Source organism: Nicotiana tomentosiformis, chromosome 5 (genome assembly GCF_000390325.3).
Source record: "Nicotiana tomentosiformis chromosome 5, ASM39032v3, whole genome shotgun sequence".
In the NCBI taxonomy this organism is placed as follows: domain Eukaryota; kingdom Viridiplantae; phylum Streptophyta; class Magnoliopsida; order Solanales; family Solanaceae; genus Nicotiana; species Nicotiana tomentosiformis.
Genome location: NC_090816.1, coordinates 111,032,785 through 111,058,077, shown reverse-complemented (window position 1 = coordinate 111,058,077; position 25,293 = coordinate 111,032,785). Strand labels below are relative to the sequence as shown.

The window sequence follows — 25,293 nt, the reverse complement described above, 5'->3', positions numbered from 1 at the left end:
GTGTCAAAGTCGGCCATCTCGTCTCTACCTCTTCGAGATTAGGCTTGATACTTACTGGGTACACGTTGTTTACGTACTCATGCTACACTTGCTGCACTTTTTGTGCAGGACCTGAGACAGGTGCTATTGTTGGACCTATCGGCGCGCACCCTCGATATCCAGAGGCTTAGTGGTGAGCTGCCCTTCTGAGCCATTCTGCAGCAACTAGTGCCTCTTCCTGAATTTTTATTCTGTCTATTTCATTCCAGACAGTATTTGTAATTTTTGTATAATCTACTAGATGCTCATACACTTGTGACACCAGGTCTTGGCACACGCACTAGTAGAATTTTTGGATTTGATTATTTTTTTATTTACTAGAATATTTTCATATTGTTTTAAATCCCTGCAATTAAGAAGAGTTTAATTACTCGGTTAATTTTTAAAGAATTGAATATAGGTTTAAATTACTAGTTCGCTTGCCTAGCTGTAGTGTTGGGCGCAATCACGACCTATAGGTGAAATTGGGTCATGACAACTTGTGAAAGAATTATTTATTATTTCTTGTTATTAAGTTTTCAGTATTATTCGCGAAATCCATGCTTATTTGTAAATTTTGGCATATTATTTTTAGCCCATAGTCAGTGTCAAAGTCGACCCCTCATCACTACTTCTTCGAGGTTAGACTGGATACTTACTGGGTACATGTTGTTTATGTACTCACGCTACACTTCTGCACTTGATGTGCAGGATCTAAGGTAGGTACTTTTGGATATCAGTCTGGCGTGCACGCGTGATTACTACTGCGAGACTTTACGGTGAGCTATCTTCCGAGCCCATTCTGCAGCAGCCGAAGTCTTCTTTTTGCCTTATTTCTCTGTCTATTTTGTTTCAGACAGCTGTATAGTACTCTTTTGTATATTCTACTAGTAGCTCATACACTTATGACACCAGGTCTTGGCACACACTAGTAGACTTGTGGCTTTGGCTTTATTTCTACGGTTATGACTTCATTTAGCTACTTCTGTTTTAATTATTCTAAATATGTTATTTATTAAATCTTTTAAATTAAGGAAAGTTATTTACTTGAAACACTTATTAAAATGGGAAATCACTAGATTGCTTAAGGTTGGCTTGCATAGCAACGGTGCTGGGAGCCATCATGACCTAAAATAGAATTGGGTCGTGACACGTTATGACGTGTATTGCGGGCTTCAGATTCGTAAAATGTCAGCTACTGTGGTTGGAGGATGTTATTATGGGCATACGACTTATGTGGTGCATGGTGTGATTTCAACATGGGTGTATGATCATGTTTTGGTACAGCGTGTAGAGATTGATGCGGTGTTCGTATGTTAGAATCAGACCTGGTAGAGAATTCTATATTTTGGAATTTGGTTCTAAGGCTTGAGGGCTTCGGTCTGGCTCGGGCTAATGCGCTCATATGGGTTGTGGTGGCACGAGTAGGTGCACGAGGTGTTAAATAGCGATTTTGGGCAAGTCCGGAGCAGTTCTTGGTATGTTCAAGGACCAACATATGTTTAAGTGGGGGAGAATGTAACAATCCGACCGGTCATTTTGAGCTCTGCCTCTTCATTCGGAATTTTGAGGCCTTGAGTAGCATTACTTCATGTTTTATGACTTGTACGCGTAGTCGGAATCGAATGTTGAGAAGTTCAGATGGAAAATTCTCTATTTGGAAGCTTTAAGTTCGAAGAGTTGACCAAGGTTTGACTTTTGAGTAAACGACCTCGGAATCGGGATTTCAAGGTTCCAATAGGTTCGTATGATGATTTCGTACTTGGGCATATAATCGGGTTGAGTATCGGGTGGTCCGGGAGCATTTCGGCACTTATTATGAAAAGTTGGCATTTTCAAAGTTTTAGAATTTCCTAAGTTTGATCTGAAGTAGACTTTGGTATTATCGATGTCCGTTTGGGGCTCCGAGCCTTGCAATAGGTTTGTATTATAATTTGTGACTTGTACGTAAAGTTTGGCGTCATTCCGGAATGTTTAAATATGATTCGGACGTATTCGTTGAGGTTTGAATGTTTGGAAGTTGAAAGAAGGATTTTGATAGTAGATTAGTGATTTTGATGTTATTCACGGTGTTTCAAGCCTTTGAATAAGTTTGGATAAGGTATTGAGACTTGTTGGTATGATTGGGCAGGGTCCTGGGGGCCTCGGGTGTGTTTCGGACCAAGTTTGGATGATTTATTATTGCTGGTTTGTTGGTGCTAGTTTTGTTCTTCGCGCATGCGAAGGGTCTCACGCGTTCGCGGAGAAGGAATTGAGATGGTGGCCTTTTGTTCTACGCATTTGCGATGGGGCAGTCACGTTCACGAATGTGTGGGCAGTGGTGCTCCACTTTCGCGAATGCCAGGTCGCGATCGCATAAGAGAAACTGGGCCTGGGAGTCTTGGCCTACACGTTCACGAGGATGAAGCCGCGTTCGCGATGGTCAGGCCTGGTAAGGCATCGCATTCGCGAGCCTGTCTTTGCGATCGCGAAGAAGGATTTGGGAGAAGAAGCTGGTTGTGCTTCGCGAACGCGAGAGACTTGTCGCGTTCGCGAAGAAGGGCGCTTGGGCAGATTATAAGCTTTCAGGGTCAGGATTTTCTCATTTTCAACTCATTTCTCTCTTACTTGGGCGATTTAGATGAGCCATTTTCATCATCAATCTTGAGGTAAGATATTTCTACACATTGTGAGCTAAATACATGAATTATATGTGGATTTAAAACATGAAAAGTTATGAAAATTGTGGAATTTTGGTAGAAAACCTAAAATTTGATATTTTTGAATTTTGGTCACAAAATTGGACATGGATTTAGGAATAAATTACATATTTGAGTTCGTGGAATTATGGGTAATGATTATCTTCAAGAATTTTCGGAATCCAGACACGTGGGCCCGAGGGTTGACTTTGTTGACTTTTCGAGCAGAGTTGGAAATTATTATAAATTAATTAATTATGAGTGTTGGAGTATATTTTTATTGGTTTGCATGTTGTTTGACTAGTTTTGGATCGTTTGGCTTTGAATTAAGGAGTTTGAGAGGCATTGGAGCCGGTTATTGGAACTACGGAGCGAGATAAGCCTCATGTCTAACTTCGTGAGGGAAAAATTACCCCGTATATATTAAAATTTATGTGCTACTAGTTGTGTGTGCTACGTACGCACGAGGTGACGAGAGTCTGTATATAGCTAAAAGCATGTTTATGTCCTGGTAGACTTAGGACTTTATCGTGTAATATTTGAATTATTTGAACTCATTTTGCTAGCTTAATTAAGTGAACTTATAATTGAAATTGATTTTGGAATATATTAGGCTGAGCTTTATCACCTTGAATTGTTTGGCGAGATATTTGATAAATGGTAAAGGTCATGTTTACTTTATGCTCCTACACTTGTATTGTAAGTACGTGACTCGTAATTCGATAAGTTTTTTCCTAACTTGTGGATCGGGCCGAACGCCTCGGCAGTATATTGAGATGCATCTCTGGTTCGCGTCGATTGACCCTCGACAGTATACACACCACTCTAGATCAGATCGTACGACCTTAAAAAATCGTGCGTGATACCGCTAGCAGTCCGGATATTCATGAGATTCCCCTTTTGTGAGGCCTCACATTTATTTATCATTCCTTATTAGTTTAGGATTGCATTTGATATTCCTGATCTGTTGAGATGGCATAAGAAATTTGAGAGACTTACATTGTCAAAAGAAATACTGGAGGGTTATGTTAGTTACCGTTTTACCTCATTATTACTGTTGTGCTTTATATCTGTTTATGAATTATCATACTGATTTATTGGGCCACTAGTAAGTGTCGATGTCGACCCCTGGTTACTATTTCTCCAGGGTTAGGCTAGATACTTACTGGATACGCGTTGATTTACGTACTCATGCTACACTTTTGCACTAAATGTGCAGAATCTGATAGGTTTATTTGGTGGTCATCTTGGCGCGTAGGCGCAGCTGCTGAGGAGGCTTTATGGTGAGCTGTATTCCAGGCTACGCATCGCAGCCCACAGAGTCTTCATCATATTATTTACTTTATCTTGTCTAATTTACATTCCATACATATGTTGTATTATTATTGTACTCCTTAGTAAATGCTCATGCACTTGTAACATCGGGTTTTGGGATATTCTAGTTGGTGTTTACGGATTTGCATATTAGTATCACCTTTTGTTTTTATGTCTTACAAATTATGTATGTACCCATGGTTTTAAATATTTGAATTTCTCTACCTAAATAAGTTTTTGATTTCGAAAGTAATAAAATGAATAACTAACGTGATAGTTCACTATTGGCTTTGTCTAACGGCGACGTTGGGCGTCATCACAGCCTATAGTGAATTTTGGGTCGTGACAATTAAATTACATAATAGTTTTTAAAAAGAACACATCGCCTAATTTTATTAAAATTATTACTCTTAAGATACTATAAGCCATAAAAATGTGTTGAAACTAATAAAGCCTATAATATTAATAAAAATTTTGAGTTTAGATTGAAATACTATAAAAGAAAATTTAAATTGAAAGATAAATATTTTTTGAAAGAGCATGAATAATGATGGTGAAGAATATTATTTTAAATGAAAGTTTTCAATTAATAAAATTTAGTTTCCAAAATTTTATTAATTTTAAGACAAATAATGCTTCGTCACTAATTGGATACATTATTAGTGACAATATAATGTGTCGCTGATAACTTCAAATTCGTGGCTTATATTACTTAATAATTGGTGTCAACTCAATTTTTACTGAAAAATTTTAGTGGACAAAACTTTGCTACAAAAATTTGTATTTCCTCACTAAAAATATGTGGCTCATGTATTTAAAGACATGTAATTTTTGTCACGAAAAGTAAATAATTAGTGACAAATTTTGGGCCGTAGCTACTAATTTATTAGCTAAATATCACTTTTGTTGTAGTGTATCTAACAAATTTTTTATGATTTTACCTATTAATAATGAAATATAAAATTTAATTACACTATTTTAATTTATATATGTACAGAAGTAAGATGTAGATATATAAATAACACTTTCAAAATTTAGTTAAATATGAATATTTATAACCCAGATATCCAATTGAAAATTATAAATTAATAATAGATGAAAAAAAAAAACAGAGGAGGTGGATGTGTGAATGGGAAAGGAAAAGGTTATAGCTTGATAGAAAATTGAAGAGCAACTGAATAAGATTTATTAATATTGCAGATACTTTAAAAGCTCTATCTCAAGCATTGGAAAACATTAAGGAAGCATACTTGGATCTTGTTGATAAGATGGTTAGGAAGAATCACGAACTAGAATTTTAAATTAATTCTAAAAATATTAAACATCAAATAATACTCAAAAATATTATCTAAGAGGGAAAAATAAATAAATCAGTGTATAAATACATAAGGATAAAATTTATTTAAATTTGAGTTAGAGAAAGTATTTGAAAGTTTGAACTATGGTAAGAAAAGTCATACAATGAATTTTCACTTAGCTAAAATCTTAATAGGTAAAGTCAAAATAAATAAATAAAATATTAATCCAAGTGACAAGCAAAGAAAAAGTCACCAGCAAATGATAATACAAATAATGGATAATATAAAAAAAAATAAGAAAAGAATAAGTTATTCGATTATCATATAATTCATATTCAGTAATTTCATATAGATTTTGTTATTCTGCAAATTGCATTAAAAAATAAAATAGTAATTGAATTTGTTAAAACAATATGATCTAATAGTCTTGAAAAATAGGATTTTCTAAGTTCGGTGCCATGTCATAAACTGATTGGCTTATACGAAGATATAAGCAAACATGTTACATTAATCATGTTTTAATTATTACTTTTTTATAATTAAGCAAGTTCTTACAGGTTAAATTAACGGTCAGTGCATAAAATGAATAATTTATTATAACCGGTTAAAATTAAAAATTATCTACACAATTATAGTATGTAATAGTTACATCCATTCTTTTTAACTCCAAGAAATGTGCATGGCGCTCTTATTCTAAGACTTTGAGGAAATTTTGCTTCACTGCTTACTTTTTCTATAATTTAAGCAAAGACGGGGCCGCACGTCGAATAGTTAAGAAAGGAAATTAGAGATAGTACGAGGCTAATTATTCTTTAGATTAACTTAAAAACAATACTCAAAATATTATTGATAACTTTAAATAATAAAAAGAATAAAATTTCAGGAGTAAAAAAAATTCATATTTATCTATATTAATTAAAAGGTGAGTAATGGTATATAAAGATTAGGTCAAGTGACAAGCAACTCATTAAAATTTTAGAAATATAATAAATTTCTAATAAAGGTCATTTAAAAATAACTTAAATTAAAATACAAAATATTATGTTGAAAATAACATATAAAAAAATAATCGCAAATTGTAAGTTTTACTAAGATAATAATTATTAAAAATAATGCTAAAATAAATTCATGAAACACTTCACGCATAATTATTACTAATATAACACAAGAAAAATTATGAAGTTCAAGTTCTGGATCTCTGCATTTGTAAAGGTAAATTTTATTCCTTAGAAAAGATAAAAGTATTGAAGGGAAGAAAAGGATAAACAAAGATGTAAGAAAATATAAGTCATTTGCAAATAATAAAATGAACAAATGATATAATAGTCTACTAAATAAGATATGATTTTTGTTATAAAAATGAGTATATACATAACTCCAAATATAGTATTTGATAATAACACGATGTTAATCATTTTAAAACTTATAAATCAAGTTATTGAAGCTAAGATTTTATCAGAAAATGTGTTAAAGAAAAAGTGATCGTCCCAATACCTCTCTGCTAAGATTTTATTGAACCACACATCTCTGCATATTCTGGGTTATTTGTCTACATAGAAATAGTGCTTGTTTTGATGGGCAAAAAGACCATATCTTTAGAGTAAAAAATAAGTGTCTACATAATTTATTTGTTTTGGTGTAAAAGCAGTTTTATAGAAAATATAGATCAATATTTGGACTTTTTGGAGTTGCTAGGGAGATGTAGTTAACTGTATATATGGATATTCCCAACCGTTTTGTGTAACTTTTGGTACTCAGTTAATAAACTATTACCTTATTAAAAAAAAAAATTATTGCTACATCCGAGTCAAAAACCTTTTAAATCTAAGCGAATATAATCGTCTATGGCATTATTCTTTTGCGATTATTAAAAGTCAAGATAAATTTTATCTCATATGAGCCTATTTCTAAATAGGGCAAAGGTTCAAATATGCCCTTGTACTATACGAAATTGAGCACATTTGCCCTTCGTTAATACTTTAGCTCAAATATGCCCTTACCGTCACATAGTTGGTTCATATATGCCATTAGAGTTAGACAGTTCGACCCATATATGCCCTTTTCGAAACGGAATTCACCCAAACTAATTAGCTCTTTCGTTAATTGTATTAAAGTGTATTACAAACACTATTTTCTTTTTATTAGTACTGTTTTTTCTTTACCTTTCTCTTTTCTTTCTTCTTTTTTCTTTTCTTTTCTTCTCTTTTTTTTTTTCCTTTTTCTTTCTCCCTTATCCGTTTTCTCCATTACTGATGTCTTCTCCATTTTCACCACCAATTTCACTTGACAAAACTCATGAATTCCAGTTACTAAGAAAATTCTCACATAAGATAATCAAGTTCCAATTTCACTGGCCCTCTAAATAAACGAAATTAAATTGTTCCAAAAATTATGGTTTAAACTTTAAAATAATAAAAATATCTCAACCTTTAACAATACTCAAAAGACCAAAATATTTAAATTATTTTCAGAAAGATAATTTAATGATTAAAAGCCTAGAGTTCAAGTCATAGTGTTATAAATTTGAGTTGTTAATCTTTTTTTATCTTTTTTCGGCTCGACATTTTTTATTTTTTTTATTAGGGGTGTACATGGAGCGGGTTGGTTCGGTTTTTATCAAAACCAAACCAAACCAATTATATCGGTTTGGATTGTTCGGTTTTGTTGGATTTTTCAAATTTTTTGTTACATAAATATTCAATCTTACTTTGTTAAATTTTTTAGAACTAAATATATGTTCAGTAAAAATTTAAAAATTGACAAACATATGATCTATAAAAATATTCTTAAGGGAGAATTTTTTTAGTAATTAGAATTCATGAGTTTTTCAAGTAAAATTGATGACGAAAATAGAGAAGACATCAGTAATGGAGGAAATCGGACAAGGGAGAAAGAAAAAGGAAAAAAAAAAGAGAAGAAAAGAAAAAAGAAGAAAGAAAAGAGAAAGGTAAAGAAAAAAAAGTACTAATAAAAAGGAAATAGTGTTTGTAATACAGTTTAATACAATTAACGAAAGAGTTAATTAATTTGAGTAGATTCTGTTTCGAAAATGACATATATGGGCCAACTGTATAATTCTAAGGGCATATATGGATCAACTATGTGACGGTAAGGGTATATTTGAGCTAAAGTATTAACGAAGGACAAATGTGCTCAATTTCGTATAGTATAAGGGCATATTTGAGCCTTTTCCGTTCTAAATACATATATGTTTACAAATAAACCACTTTATGATCTTCATCACGAGTTACAAGTAGGAAGGGATTGAAGATTTTAATGATGATGATGAACAAAATAGCAAATGAAGTAAGAAAAATAGTAAATAAAGAATTATTTGATTCGTTTTGAATCACGTTATATTTTGAGATTGTTTGTAGCACAAATTATATAATTATGATATTTAAGTTTCATCCCAAAGTTATTTGATGATTATACGATTTTTTTAAGCTAATACATATTTTTTTATTATTGGGTACTTTCAGTTACGATTTTGTTAAATCATATGATATAATTTGCTCAACAAATCATATCATACTTTGATATCCTTAATATTCTTTAATAACATTTGTGTGGGTACTAATACTAGTTTCTTTTAAAAACCCTTGGACTCTCTAAGAGCCACTTTAGGAGAGAAATTCAAAAATAGTTAGATTTACAAGTGGTAATTGAAAAATAGTCACAATTTCAAAAGTAATCAAAATTTAGCCACTTTTCATATAAAGATAAATCTGAACGAAAATACTGCTCAAAATCCGGAAAATATTCCAGCATAATATACTGGAGTTTCAGTATATTATACTGGAACAATATACTGGAACTCCAGTATATTATGCTGGAGTTCCAAGTATATTTTATACTTGGAACTCCAGCATAATATACTGGAGTTCCAGTATAATATATCGGTCCAGCATAATATACTGGAAGTTTATACACAGGTGCTCCAATCTCCAGTATAGTATGCCGGACCGATCCGTGTTGCAGCAAAATAGTGGCTATTTTTTAATAACTTTGCAAACACTGGCTATTTTTGAATTACCAGTCCGAAAACTGGTTAGCCCGTGCTATTTTTACCCACTTTAGAGGTTAGTGGCAGGCTAGGGCCTGGTGTCTCTTATTCAAATCTGGCCTAATCCGGCTCATTATAAAGGGGACAAGGTCGGAATTGGGGCATAGAAATGACACCAGGTAGCCATTTTAGAGGGTTGTTATTTAGAAATTAGTCAATGTGTCTTGAATTTCAGTTTTCTAGTTTAATTTTTCAGGACACAAAAGTTAAAAATTTTAGTTCAAAGTTTTAGGACAAAATAAAGTATTGGCCAATTCTTAAACAGCAGTCATAAAAATGGCAAGGTATGTACTTCCGCCAACTGGGCCAAGGCTTGCTGGCCCAAGTAAAAGTTGGTATTGGGCTGATCATGCTCACTTATCAACTCAACTTACTAATTAACTAGAATTAATTCATATTTTATTTATTAGCATCACATAACCAATAAATGTATACATAATAATAATGTATGTCAAAATATATATCTCAACTTTATCTTCCTTATTTGTATATATCAAAACTTTATTTTCATTCTTTGTATATCTAAAATATGAAATTATAAATATAATTATCTACTATAATTTATTATTGTCTCTATCCAAGTGCATAATACAAAAATAAGTATACTTTCTGTATATCATAGTGTATAACATACCATATTGTAGTTTATATACTAATATATATATATATATATATATATTAAAATGTACATAAATATCCATCCATTTAATCGTTTAAATTAAAAATAATCCGTAGATAATATGTATATAATTTATGTATAATATATGTATTACCGAGTACAACTATATATATATATATCTGGAGGAGTAAAAGTGAACTCTGCTAAGTGTCAATTGAACACTTGTAAGTTTTGTACTTGCAATATGAATTAATAAGAATAAATTAATATATTTGTCTAATAATACAATCTTAGTTGAGATCTTTTTTATTAGATATCTTCCACTGGGATACACAAGAAGTTGAATAGAAATTGCTGGAACTGCTGAAATTGAGGTTCACTGGCCACGTGTAATCTCACTTCCGATTTGAGAAAGGGACACAAGAACTAAGAGTATGTATACAAATGAAGATATTAGACACAAGAAAAGCTCTAAAAGAATTCTTATTTTCTGTAAACTGAAATACATTAACGTCAAGATTGTGCACTAAGGTAAGTAATATCCATTTCAACTCTAAAATCCTATATATATATATATATATATATATATATATATATATATATATATATATATATATATATATATATACACACACATAAATATCCATCCATTTAATCGTTTAAATTAAAAATAATCCGTAGATAATATGTATATAATTTATGTATAATATATGTATTACCGAGTACAACTTATATATACCAACCTGGAGGAGTAAAAGTGAACTCTGCTAAGTGTCAATTGAACACTTGTAAGTTTTGTACTTGCAATATGAATTAATAAGAATAAATTAATATATTTGTCTAATAATACAATCTTAGTTGAGATCTTTTTTATTAGATATCTTCCACTGGGATACACAAGAAGTTGAATAGAAATTGCTGGAACTGCTGAAATTGAGGTTCACTGGCCACGTGTAATCTCACTTCCGATTTGAGAAAGGGACACAAGAACTAAGAGTATGTATACAAATGAAGATATTAGACACAAGAAAAGCTCTAAAAGAATTCTTATTTTCTGTAAACTGAAATACATTAACGTCAAGATTGTGCACTAAGGTAAGTAATATCCATTTCAACTCTAAAATCCTAAATTTTGAAATGATTTACTAAATTGGGAGAACCATTGTCTAATTCCACAAGAAACCCTATTCTATTAAAAGATAAACATTCAAGTCACTTGTAAGATAAAATTGTTGTCATATATAGCTATAGTTTACTAAAATTTCATAGTTAATTTGTAACGTGAAATACTTGATCTTATGCGATAGACAAGGACTGAGCAAGTGTGTTGGTTATCAGTTCACCCGAACTCAATAAATATCTTAATAAATTTATTCAATATGTACAAATTATTAATTTAGAACTCAATAGCTTAAAAGAATTAAAATCTTGAATCCATAAGCTTCGAATTGAAGGGAAGTCTTGGCGTAAATGGTAAATTTGATATCATGTGACAAGAGGTCACAGGTCTGAGCCGTGGAAACAACCTCTCGTAGAAATGCAAGTTAATACTGCGTATAATGGATCCTTGTGGTCCGATCCTTTCCCAAAACCCGAGTATAGTGATAACTTAATACACCGAACTGCCTTTCATAAACTTCAAATTATGACTACCACATTTATGACCCTACCATGCCTAAAGATTTGACTATACTCAATACACACGTCAAGGTGGCAAGATTAGGTATCAAATAATTCAACTGAGCCTACAATTAGACTAAATATAATTATCTATAAAGCATGAAGTAACCTTCCAAAAAATAGCAACACTAAGCAAGAAATGGCTCTCATTTCTATAGTGGCCTCTATAGGTTACTTTGAGATATTTGTTGCAATCTTTTGCTTTTTTGTGTTCTGTGCTTTAGGGGATAGAAGTGGCCTACCATGTAATTGGCCATTTCTTGGAATGTTTCCTGGCCTTCTTTTCCATGTAAATAGAATTCATGAAAGGTGTTTTGAAGTTTTTTCAACAACTGGAGGTACTTTTTTGCTAAAAGGCCCTTGGTTTGCAAATATTGACATTCTTGGTACAGTAGATCCTGCAAATGTGCACTATATCATGAGTGCAAATTTTGAGAATTTTCCAAAAGGGGAAGAGTTCAAGAAAATTTTTGATGTACTAGGAGATGGAATTTTCAATTCTGACTTGGATTTGTGGAAGAGTCAGAGGAAAATTACTAGAACTTTGATCACTCATCAAAGGTTCCATAATTGTTTGGAGAAAACTAGTTGGGACAAAATTGAAAATGGACTTATTCCTGTCCTTGAATTTGTGGCTAGAGAAAGTAAAATTGTGGATTTGCAAGATGTTTTTCAAAGGTTCACCTTTGATACAACATGTCAATTGGTCACAGGCTTTGATCCTGGTTGTCTATCTTTAGAATTCCCAAATGTTCCCTTCTCAAAAGCAATGGATGAGGCTGAAGAAGTATTATTCATTCGCCATTTATTGCCAGAAAGTGTTTGGAAATTGCAAAAATGGCTAGGTATTGGACATGAGAAGAAATTAAGCAAAGCTTGGCAAGTTCTTGATCAAGTCATAGGCAAGTATATATCGATGAAACGCGACGAATTGAGCAATGGAACAAAGCTAAAGGAAGACAATGAAGAGGGTTTTGATCTCTTAACTTCATACATATTAGATGATGGGCTAAATTTTGATGACAAGTCTTTGAGGGACACAATACTAAACCTCATGATCGCGGGACGTGACACGACTAGCTCTGGCCTTACTTGGTTCATTTGGCTTGTTTCGACACACCCTGAGGTGGAAAAAAAGATAAGGGAAGAACTAATGGCAATCATTTCGGTGGCAAAATCCCAAAAATGGAGACTTTTTAGGGCAAATGAGTTGAAAAATGCGATTTATTTGCATGCAGCATTGTGTGAATCGTTAAGGCTATATCCACCAGTTCCATTTCAGCACAAGACTCCACGAGAGCCGTGTATTCTCCCAAGTGGACACCATGTTCATCCTAATATGAGAGTGATGTTTTCTTTGTATGCTATGGGGAGGATAGAATCAATATGGGGAAAGGATGCCGCAGAATTCAAGCCAGAGAGATGGATTTCGGACCGTGGCATAGTAAAACATGAACCATCTTATAAGTTCTTGGCTTTCAATGCAGGGCCAAGGACTTGCTTAGGAAAAGAAGTGGCTTTCACTCAAATGAAAGCTGTGGCTGCTGCTATAATCCATAATTACCAAGTTGAAGTTATCAAGGGACACAAAGTTTACCCTAATGTCTCCATCATTCTCTACATGCAACATGGTTTCAAAGCCAGTATTAAGAAGAGATGGACTTAGTTTTATGTTTTTGCTATTCTCTATTTTTATTTGGGGTCCGTTTTTCTATGGAATTAATTAACGCCATCTTCTTGACTACGCAATGTATATTCAAGTTCCCTATCATGTAGTTCACTTGTGTTTCAGGTTCAAGTTGTACTAAAACCAAAATAAAAAAGAGAAGTTGATGTAAGCTGCACATGTGGTGATGTATAGTTGCTGTATATGTTGGAGGAAATAAATGATTTTAAACACAAGTCTTAGCCTCTTTTAGTGTAGTTTGCCTTTTATTAATTTTGTTTGAAGAATTAACCTAAATAGCCTTCCACCCAATTGTTTAAATTAAAAATAGCCGGTTAATGTATAATATATGTATAATCCATATGTAATAAGTGTATAATTATGTATAATCAATATATAATCTATGTATATCGGCTAGAAAAAATAAATAATGAATCTCACCGGCTATTCGTATAAAAATCCCTATTTGTTTTACTAAAGACTTAGTAAATGCCTGACCATGACAAATTTTATCAACACATTACTATAACAATAACAACAACAAATTTAGTGAAATCCCACAAATAGAATCTGGAGAGGATAGTATATACGCAGACCTTACTCCTATCCTAAAAAGGTAGAAGTTAAAATTTTATCAGCCCATTAGCTTAAGATAAAATTTAAAAGAAAAAAACATAGTTGCAAATTCTGTTAGGAAATCGATTTTCTATGTTATTGATGGGTTTGAACGTACCACCTCAACTGGGAAGGCAAGGTAACACCTAATGTAATAAAAAAAGTTTTAAAAAAATACCGGCCTTCTACATCCCCATTGAATACAAGAAATAACTATCGGAAAAATTGCAAAGTAAAGGAAATAGTTTCTAACTTAATGCTATATAAAGTTACCACATAAGCAATTACAAGCAAATATTTCCTACTTTTAGTGAAAAAGCAACCCAAAACTTCAACTATAGTATGTGGTTTGACAACATTTGAGTAAAAACTGGGGAAAAAAAAATGCACTTGAAGTTGAAGTCGAAAATGTTTGTGAAAATTTCTTATTGATAATTCATGTATCTGTCCTGAATCTCGTAGTATTTAAAGTATAGCTATAGATCGCACAAGCACAAAACTTGTACAAAAAAATAATAATATTGTATAGTCACTCTCAAAATAATAACCGAAAATAATATATACAGTATAGCTATAGATCGCACAAGCACAAAACTTGTACAAAAAAATAATAATATTGTATAGTCACTCTCAAAATAATAACCGAAAATAATATATACATATATATATATATATATATATATATATATATATATATATATATATATATATATATATATATATATATATATATATGTATGTATGTTATATACAAAAATATATACAAATTTTATACACTTTTACGGCTATCGAATGCAAATAGTTTTGGCCACGGGCTAAAAGTGATCTTTACCCTAAAAAAATGTAAATCTTAACAAAATAATGGTCCTCAATCCATTGATTAGCCTACTATCACGACTTCATATTTAATTAGTTGGAACTTCCAAACTAATTGGCTGTTTTAAGATATAAGCAACTTCTAAAATAGACTTCAATCCCATTATTATTTAGCATCGTGAGAGTTTAAAATGCATAGCGTGGTACATTGTTATTACTACAAGAAATCTCCTATTCTAATGAAGTGTTAATTATCACTTAACAATCTAACTTAATTATGGTTGAGAAATGAATTGTCAACAGATGCACAAAACGATTTCGACTTTTCATCTGTCTTAATTATTTGTGAATCATTAGCTTAATTGGTAACTTGAAAAAAATAATTAACTTACTATGATAGGTTAAACTATATTGAATATGTAAAAGAATTAACACTTTCATTATATGTGATTTACATCCATATAATATAGTACTTGGCCGTTTTATCCTTTTTCTAAGTATGACCTATTGTGTTTTATTTTCATCGTTCAATTGCTATTCTCTCTCCCAATGCCGCCACCTATATTTATTACTCCCTCCGTTACTGGGCACGGAATTTAAGAAAAACTGAAGACTTTTAAAATTTTTGGTCCTAAACAAGTCAAAAATGGGTCCAAAGTATTTGTGTGGTTATAAAAGCTTCTTATTAAGGGTAGAATTGAAAATTTAAGCTAAATTGTTTCCAAATTTAGAAAGGGATCATTCTTTTTGGAACGGACCAAAAAGAAAATAGGTTCACATCAACTGGAACTAGGGGTGTTCGTCGGTCGATACGGTAAGGTATTTAGATATTTCGGTTCGGAATTTTCGGTATTCGGTTTCTTAAAATGCTATACAAATACCGTACCTAATTAAATTCAGTATGGTTCGGTTTTTCTCCTTTCGGATTCGGTTTCTTCTGTTTATTCAGTTTGAATATTAACTAGTTTATAGAGTCATAGACTGTAATATTCTTAATTAAAGTACTCAAAGTACAAAACTAAAAATGTTTGTTGAAAACCAGCAAATATCAACTAGAGAGAGAAAACTGTACATAAAGGAATAAATGTGATCAATAAAAATATCATGTTACTTGGTTAGAGTTAATTGATGAACTTGGAGAATAAAGGAAAGTACAATTTTAGATATTTTATATTTATATTATAATTAATAATATGTGTGACAAGGTGGGTTGCTCTGATGGTAAGCCTATTGGAAACAGCCTCTCTACCCCAGGGTAGGGGTAAGGTCACCCTCCCCAGACCCCACTAGTGGGATTATACTGGGTTGTTGTTGTTGTTATAATTAATAATATGTTTATTGTGTAATATAATATACATTTCGGTACGGTATTTTGGTGTTTCATTTTAAAATATATAATATCATACCTAATACCAATTTTTTTTAAAACTTAAACCAAATACCATACCGAATATTAAAATATCGAATACCAAATACCAAAATTTTCGGTTTCGGTACTGTAATTCGATATTTACCAAATTATGCACGGCCCTAAACTGGAACGGAGGGAGTACATAATTAAGCTACTTTTTTCTGAAAAAAAAATTATATAGGAAAGAATATTACTTTCTTCATAGCCACAAGCAATTGAAACTGGCCAAATGAGTGAATTGGTCATAACTAAGTACTCTAAAGCCTACCATTGTGAATGCATGTGCTTTTAAAAACAACAAATTAAAGAAAATCAACTATCAGCTGTATCCGGACAGTATTCCGGACAGTATTCACTTAATTTGCCCCTTTGGGTATTATCACTATTAGCTCGCGGCAGAAACTATTTATATTTGATAGCCGAAAAAATATATAAAATTTGTATACTTTATGTATATAACATACAGAATGTATATATATACACAAAAAATATATAATTTTTCGACTATTATTTTAAAAGTGACTATACAGTATCATTTTTCTTTTTTTTATAGTCGCATGCTTTCAATAATGTATAGTTAGTACTTCACTATCCTATATTAGAAGTCTGGAGCTGGAATCCTAATATGGAATCACCCTTAGCAGGAAGCATATTACCCACAAGAGTGAGACTTCTCAACAAAAATCAAGATTAGCTAGACATGAATGAATCATATTTATTTACTGCACGTATTACCGCGGTAGTCATTCTCTCTATTTCTTCTTCAATTTGAGGATGATACATTGTTTATTATTTACTGTATATATTGAATGAACGAAATGGGATGGCCTCAACTTAGGAAAAATCACACCAAATTCTGGAGATTGTTACAAATAAAGAATCCACGCAGAATCGGCATTGTTTAAAACAACAGATATAATTGTATTGCCTACCCAATTTATTAGGGACATTTGACAAGTATATGAAACTCTTACCAACTACCAGCAAACTCGAAAATAATATAAGCAAAGCGAAAGCCACCCTCGGCTCTATTGACTGAAAATCCTACTAGTATAGACCAAGTACGACGAAAATATACTAAAAGATCACAAAATCTTACGCAATCTTTAGCTTAATCTAAGCGATGCTATTCATATTGTACGACAACAGCTTCCTCAGCCACAATCCAGCCATCCTCACTAGAGTTATTCTGATGGTACTCTGAACAATTCTGAAAATGACACAGACCATAAGGTTTACACAAGAACTAGGAAAGATAGAGCGCATAAAAGTATCGTCCACAATTAACAAAAGAAAAACGAATAATTCAGGTATATTACTGAAGAAAATAGCAAATGACAGAAATAGATCACAAGTTAAATTTAGTCAAATATCAGCTTTCACTTGCAGAAAGAAAAGAATAAAGAGGAAATGGTTTAATTCAAACTGCAGAAAACAGTTCCATGGCAGATACATTACAAGAAGTGAAAAGCTGAAGTAGAAAGTCAGAAGCTATTACAGTTTTCCTTCAATTCAACTTCTTACTTTCTAACCTCTTAATTTTATTGCTTTAGGTTTTGTTTTGTTCTATCAATGTGACATTTCATTCCTCTTACATGATACATCGACCAAGAATCCTAGAATAAGTTGTCTATCTTTATTTGTACTCCCACATAGTAATGATTGATTTTTTTTTTTTCAAGAACTAAAGAGGGAAGTATAGGGAAAAAAAATGAGAGGGAGTTGTCTTCCAAAAAAACATGTATTCAACATATCGAGTTAAAGGCTGACCTGTGAGCAAGTATAGACTATTAAAGTCATCCAATTCCAGTTATCCAATACAGGTCTCTCTTTCTCGCTGACTGCTTCCTGCAGAAAATATAGCAATGGCGGCATCAGCTGCATCTCATAGTGACGTGACGCACCACAGAGCCTGCACGTCCCCGGATCAACAGCATTTCCAGAAGCCAGAAGCGGCTTTCCACCATATGAGTATCTACGTGTAAAGACAATAAATGAGTCTCTTTTTGTAACGATAAAAGTCACTGATAATGAAATTGGTGATAATTTAATGATTAACTGAGGTAAGACGGTAAAAATAAAAGAAACTTTGTGCTGTAGAAGCGAAAAGGACCCCTAAACCAACAGAGAACTCTATGACACTCTGTTTTTACTCTATTTTCTATATTATTTACCTTTTTCGGCAAGCCAAGCAGCTATAGATCTTGAGCGTCTTCATCGGAGAAGAAAGATCCACAGAAGACTCCGAAGGACTAGGAATTGGCTCACTAGGTTCAACTAAAAAGTAGTCAAATCGTGTCCTTGGCAGGCTCAACCATCGGAGATCCGTTCATTAAGAACGTTTTTTCTCGATGTGGACCAAGCTCCGACTTCCTTTTTAGCTTTGGCTCGGAAGAGGTCGGCCTTTGAGCCCGTATTGGAAGGAATGACAGATAGTGTTGGCAGTGGACTAATAAAAAGTACCGTGGGAAAAATGAATGTACAACCTAAGATGTGTTTTCCAATGTACGATCAGAATTAATCTCACAGTATGCCAGGCAACAACTTCCGGTACAAATAGTAATACGCTACAATTGGAAGGTAATCAAAGCCGAAAGCTAGAAGAGCTGCATGAAAGGCAGAAAGCTTACTACATACTTCAAGAAATCAAAAGTACATTAAACTTGGATTTTGCTTACTGCTTTGGAGGAAATAAAAAGGTATATAATACTGAGATTTTGCTTCTCAAAGTCTACTCCAGCAAGCAAAATGTTAAGTTCCCGGAAGCAATACTTAAAAGTAAATTCAGTAGTACAATGGCTAGCTTTTTAGAGTTTTACCTGAAACATTGCTCTGGATAAGCATCTAATCGCTTTTTGAACTTAAGGTAAATCCGGTCAGCATTCAATGCCCTATCATACTCGTAATCTTCCACCTCCCATGTTTCTTCTGGAGTATCAGGATCATTTTCTTTGTCCTTGATTGGAGATAAGATGCCTTTTGAACTAACAGAAACATCCTTTTTGGAAAATTTCTCTTCCTCAGTATATATATAGAAGCACGGAATCACTGCGACCAAAGAATCATTTCAGAGTACGCAGAAACATAAGGTAATCATACAAGTGATATTCCCAGTGATAATCGCATATCTCATATGTCATTGAAAACACTTGATAATAGCCTATGAAGACCTAAAGTTTTGACAGCTGTCAACTCCTCAACAACTCACCGATTTTTTTGTACAATAAGTAAATACATGCATTGGGCCCTTGATCGATCTACTTAGCTCTCCTATCAAGAACCAGCACCAACTGCCTCCCCCAAAAGAAAAGCAATGAACAAATTACATATTTGTTTTACCAATAACACATGCCATTTTCTTTATCTAGGAATAACATTTTTTCAATTTTAGTGTTCTCTATCATAGTGCTATATATATGAGAATAAAAAACTTGACTCCACAAAGTAAACAGTTTGATCTCATCTTCTATCATGCAAAGTTAAATAAAGACACCTTACACACATCATACAGAAGGGGCTCTAGCAAAAGATTCTATCAAGTGCAATTAACGTCAAGCAAAACTGATCAGAAGTTACCTGGTGTTTTTTCATCAGTTGCTCTAATCGCGCGGTTAGGGGTTGAAGTTTCTGCCGTTACTTGATGACCACAGATTTGTTTCTTGGAGTGAGAAGCCACGGTTGCAGCTTCAGAAAGCGCCCTAGCCAACTCAGCAAGGTCAATGTCATCCTCATCTTCATCATCATCATCCTCTTCCGAAGAGTCAAATGTCCATATATCCTTCTTCCGGTCTTTCTTTGGATCTGATACAGAAGATACAGGTGAAGCGACATCCTTATAAGACTGACTCTTTAAACCTTCACTTCTTAGAGACTTTTGGATTCTAATAGCTCTCCAGCTGTCACGGAAATGTAATAGATAGACCGCAGAAGTTAAATCCAAATGATTACTAAGTTCCAAGCATTTTACAAAAAGACAATAAGTTATGAAGACTAAAAAAGGACCTTACAGGACCGCTCCCACATTCTGGCGTCAAACAACCAAAAACATAGATTGCACGCTCTTCAATGTTCAAATTTTTCTTTGAAATTGGAGCATAAACCTAAGGAAACATATGCAAGGAGAAAAGTATATTAAAACTCTAGAGCTTTAAGAATCCAAGTAATCAAGTAATTCAAAATTAGCCAATGGTTTCAGAGTACCAACCTGTGCAAGAAGACATAAATCGGTTTTACAAGCACAGCATTTGAGCAAATCAACACATGTGGTAGGAAGAGGAATAGGCCAATCCTGTTCAAGAAAAAAAATAAGAATTATAGTACAACAAAGAAAGCATCATCTAAAAATAAACTACGCTGTATCCAGAAGGATTCTCTTACAGGAAGTCCACCGATTTTTGTTGTATAATGATCAGCAGCTTCGTGAATATGACCTGCCCACGATCCTGGCATGCCTAAAAACACTCCCCCCATCTTGTTTTCTAATCCAAACAAAACAAGGTCGATAACAAATGCAGTTCAAATGAGACCCCCTTTGTATTTATTAGTACATGCATCATATAACACCGAACCAAGAGTATATGAACAAAGTTCAAGTCTTAAATCGCTGCAATTGTTTTTGCAGAATAAAGAGAACGTCAAGCCAGAGACAAACTATAATATGAAAATGTTACTCCCTCCATCCAAAAAGGATGATACTTTTCGGATTTCGAGAGTTAAACATCTTAATTTTGAACGCAAATTCGGATATAGAATCTTGAAGTTTTTTGAAATAAAGTTTACATGGTTGGAGACCATAAAAAGTACTATAAGTCACAATAATTAACGATTCAAAATATTTAAAAGGTCGATAACAATGATCAGCAACTTCGTGTATATGACCTGCCCACGATCCTGGCATGCCTAAAAACTCTTCCCCCATCTTGTTTTCTAATCCAAACAAAACAAGGTCGATAACAAATACAGTTCAAATGAGGCCCCCTTTGTACTTCTTAGTATATGCATCATATAACACTGAACCAAGAGTATATGAACAAAGTTCAAGTCTTAAATCGCTGCAATTGTTTTGCAAGATAAAGGGAACGTTAGCCAGAGACAAACTATAATATGAAAATGTTACTCCCTCCATAACAAAAAGGATGATACTTTTCGGATTTTGAGAGTTAAACATCTTAATTTTGAACGCAAATGTGGACATAGAACCTTGAAGTTTTTTTAAATAAAGTTTACATGGTTGGAGACCACATAAAAAGTACTATAAGTCATAATAATTAACAATTCAAAATATTTAAACGGCATATGAAAAAATTGCGGTCAAAGAACAATCCGTTTGACTCTCAAAATCCGAAAAGTATCATCCTTTTTGGGACGGAAGGAATAACTAAAACTGTACAGAATACCTGATTCCTCCGATGAAGATCCATTATTAAGTTACATTGATGAATTTATATAGCTTTAAGCACAAATAAGCTAGTTACCAATTTTTTTCTCTAAAACTTCTTGCAAGAACTAATCCACTTTAGATATCAAAGAGAGAATAAACAATTTACATAATGACAACCAAAAAAAGCTAGTTTTTTTATTAAGGAACTAACAAAGCTAGTCACAATAAAATTGTGTCCTTGTACCTCAAGTTTAAGTTTCAACAAGTACCACAAAAATGCCACAGTAAAACAATCACTATACCCAAAACACCCTTTTTTCTTTTAAATGAGAAATCATTATGAATATGCAACCAATTCATGGGTGTTTTTTATTTTTATTTTTCCTCATGTTTGCATCAAAATAACAAAAAGGAAGCAGTAAAGACAAGCATTTGAATACACAAAAAAAAACAGATACGTATGCTAGTTTTTAAGTAAATACCCAAATAAAAAGCAGTTCTTGATTGGTGCAAGTTTTCACTTACTGAACAATTGAAAAACCTCAAACTCAACGACCTTTTGCTACTTCTTTACGGAGACTCTTGAAACGGCTTAGTAGTAGCTCCAGAACTTTGAGGCTGTGAGAAAAGGTATACAGACAACGTTTTGATTTTTCAGGATTTCCGAGAAATATACTGCTAATTTTACTCCTTTCCTAAAGAGGTACTGTACCCTCAGTCCCAATTCATGTACTGTATAAGTGTTAAAATACTTAATTTTTTATGTGAATTGAGGTATAATGTTTTTTATATTTTTTAAAATAAAATTTTTATATTTGATCACATGAAAAGTACTACAACTCAATATGGCTAATGATTCAAAATATTTAAAAAGGTTTGAGAAACTTATAGTAAAAAAATATTTGACTCCCTAAATAGATTACCTTCAGAAGCGGATCCATGATTTCATTATATGAGTTCAACATTTAATATTCATTCGCTGAACGCCTAATATATTTAAAATTTTGGTTTCATATTTTCTATTCGTTGCAATTCTAGTTAACTTTTACACATAAATTTATGCTGGCACAAGAAAATACTAGATTCGGATGAATTCGGCACAAAAAACTACATCCGCCTTTGATTAGCTTCACATAAAAGATGAAGGGAGTATGTGACATTTCATATACTACATTCTACTGTTAAAAAAATGTAATGATAGTTATCTAATGAGACACTAGCTATATTTGTCATTTTGTTTTAATCAAGAACTAGCTTCATTTGATCAAGAACTAGCTATATATATATTTGTCGCTTTACACTAGCTATATTCTCCACCTTCTATATCTTCTTTTCCACCTTCAAACCCCACTAGGATTACTGCATCTATAGAAGCTGCTTTGTCATTTCAGTTTTCATTGTGAAAGAAGAAAAAAAAACCAAACAAATGAAGGAATTCATATACCCATGTAGTGGCTACAAACTGAATTTGAAATTGAAATATGCAAAATGACATTTGCATCTGGTGTAAACTACATATTTTGAAGTGTTAAAGGTGCACAGTAGCTAGCTTGATAAGTTGATATGTAAAGTAGGGAGAATATCTCATACCAACACACAAATCTCTGTTGCTGATCAACTTTGAGGGACTATCACTTCTGGTTCTATAGATATCTTATACTTAGATTTCCTGAACCTAATTAATTGGCTATACTAATGAATATTTTATTACTATTAATTATTAGTATGAAATTATCACATTAACTCTTCATTCATTCTAAAGTGACTGTTTGCTATTGTTGAGCCGGAATCACACTGTTGAGACAGAAAAAGAATTATGAGCTAGGTTTTTGCCCCCGAGTATAATATTAGGGTAATATAGAAGACTGAACAATAAACATCGTGTAAAATCAATGATTTATCATTATAAAAATTCCAACTGTTCCTCGATTGCAAATTATAAGTTGGTTCGGAAATATGAATCCTAAAATAACCATTCCTCTGAAAATCATCAACGACACATGTATTAAATTAACCTTCACAAGATATAGATTATGTCTTAGTAGACATGATATGTTTGATCTGATGAACATCATTTTTGACATATACTATGATATTAGTAGAATATGAGGGTGAGAGTCAGGGATAGAACTGTTGTTATAAGAACATTTGAGGTTAGTCGCTTGATAACAAGGAAGAGTAACTCACGAAAGAAAATTTTTAGAGTATCGTTATCATTATGAAAGACGAAAGAGTAGTGCATCATTTAAAATTATGCTATTTAAGTCGAGCTTTTCTTCTGATAATTCTAAGTCAACATTCTAAACTTCCAACTACCATCTATAGAAAATTTCTCCGAGTTATATGCTGGTAGAAAATGAATCTCTAAAGAAAGTGGTGATCAAGTAGCTGAAAAGGTTAACACCACACAACTTAACCCCTAACCACCGGTACTTCCTCCAACAGGACTTCGACACATTTAAGTATGAAGTTCATCCATATCCTAAGGATAACTAAAGAACCTACAAGTAAGCGCAAGAACATGAAATGCTATTTTTCTTCAGCATAATCAAAAACCAGCACTGAGATTAATTAATTTAGTGAAGAACATTACTTTCTGCTCCATCAAAAATATTCTTTTTCAATCAAAATAAAACTTACATTACAACTAGAATCAAAATAGAGCCTTTATTATAATGCTCAAAACATTGACCTTATTTTGGAGGGAGTAGTTAGCGACAGAATAAATGCAAGCATTGACAGCGAAGAGCTTCGACGAGCGAGTCCATCGCTCCAACTAGAGTGCTATTGACTAAATAGATTCAGCGGCAGAACTCAATGGAACGTTTTCATCAGAAAATTTGTTTGACATGGAAAATACTTTAACAAAGTTAATTTACATCACTGTTTCTTTTTCATCTAAATTTTCAAAATATTAAATTAGACTTACCAAAGGTAATAAGTTGGCTATACAATTTAAAGAACCCACAAAAATCAGAGTAAAGAAACGGAACTAGAGCACCTAATGGTAAAAAAAAATTCAACCAATTCATCCTACAAAATTTTCATGACCCTTCAAGCAAGTTCCCAGAAGAATTGTATAATCCAAATCGCAAAGGAGAAAACCATCGCATAGACGAAACTCTAAACCCAATGCTCTCACTTTTATCACTCACAAAATAACTATCAGTACTCAAAACAACCCAATTGCAGAAAACAACTAAAGAAACAGAAAGTTGCACAACCCAATTTCCAATTTCTGGTTCAATCGGAAAAAAAAAAAGGAAGAAGAAGAAGAAGAAGAAAAAGGAAACAAAACAGATAAAAGAGAAAGAAATTAAACTTACTCTTGATTTTTCGGATAATCCAATGTTAGAGTTTCTGTAAAGTCGCTTGGAGAGATGAATTTTAGACACCAACCTTCTAAGGGATTTTAAGGTGAAAGTGATTTTTGAAGGGATTTTAAGGTGAAAGTGAATTTCTGGAGGGATTTTACCGCGAAACTGAATTTCTGGAGTGATTTTACCGTGAAAGTAAATTTTTGGAGCATTCCTTTTTTTGTTTACTTTAATTTCATCAGGTTCGCGCCCCTATATCGAGTATGAAACTAGATATATTAACTTTTGTATAGACCATAATAAGTATCATCGTGTATTTAGAAGATAAAATTGTGTATTAAGGACCAAAAAAAATCTCATCCCTATAAGTACACTTTTAGGAACTATATTTAAAATTTATGCCGTCAGATTTGGC

General features: G+C 32.7%; 2 protein-coding genes across 5 annotated transcripts; one reads left to right on the top strand and one right to left on the bottom strand.

The window, feature by feature from the left end:
- The first annotated feature begins 11,812 nt into the window (after positions 1-11,812).
- LOC104096854 (alkane hydroxylase MAH1-like) lies at positions 11,813-13,339 on the top strand. The gene has a single exon (XM_009603295.3). It carries the CDS (start codon positions 11,813-11,815, stop codon positions 13,337-13,339), a length of 1,527 nt encoding a protein of 508 aa, XP_009601590.1.
- Positions 13,340-17,015: 3,676 nt separating this feature from the next.
- Positions 17,016-25,134, bottom strand: LOC104096853 (probable 20S rRNA accumulation protein 4). Of its 4 annotated transcripts, none has more exons than XM_009603292.4 (9): positions 24,888-25,133; positions 22,087-22,179; positions 20,559-20,659; positions 20,386-20,469; positions 20,184-20,281; positions 19,758-20,077; positions 19,001-19,229; positions 17,952-18,156; positions 17,016-17,391 (listed from the first exon to the last, which is right to left on the bottom strand). In XM_009603292.4, exons 3-9 carry the CDS (start codon positions 20,649-20,651, stop codon positions 17,308-17,310), a joined length of 1,113 nt encoding a protein of 370 aa, XP_009601587.1. In that variant the 5' UTR covers positions 20,652-20,659; positions 22,087-22,179; positions 24,888-25,133; the 3' UTR covers positions 17,016-17,307. The 4 variants fall into 4 exon arrangements, with proteins under 4 accessions (XP_009601587.1, XP_033512203.1, XP_009601589.1 ...); XM_033656312.2 differs by lacking the exon at positions 24,888-25,133 and adding an exon at positions 24,254-24,467; XM_009603294.4 differs by lacking the exon at positions 22,087-22,179 and having other exon boundaries at positions 24,888-25,134.
- Between the last annotated feature and the right edge of the window lie 159 nt (positions 25,135-25,293).

Excerpts from the sequence above, each read along its gene's own strand:
- LOC104096854 (XM_009603295.3), top strand. The coding sequence starts at position 11,813 with ATGGCTCTCATTTCTATAGTGGCCTCTATAGGTTACTTTGAGATATTT.
- LOC104096853 (XM_009603294.4), bottom strand. The coding sequence starts at position 20,651 with ATGGGGGGAGTGTTTTTAGGCATGCCAGGATCGTGGGCAGGTCATATT. Across the intron at positions 20,470-20,558 it reads CAAAAATCGGTGGACTTCCT|GATTGGCCTATTCCTCTTCC; the intron begins GTAAGAGAATCC and ends TTTCTTGAACAG. Across the intron at positions 20,078-20,183 it reads TGTGGGAGCGGTCCTGTAAG|CTGGAGAGCTATTAGAATCC; the intron begins GTCCTTTTTTAG and ends TTTCCGTGACAG.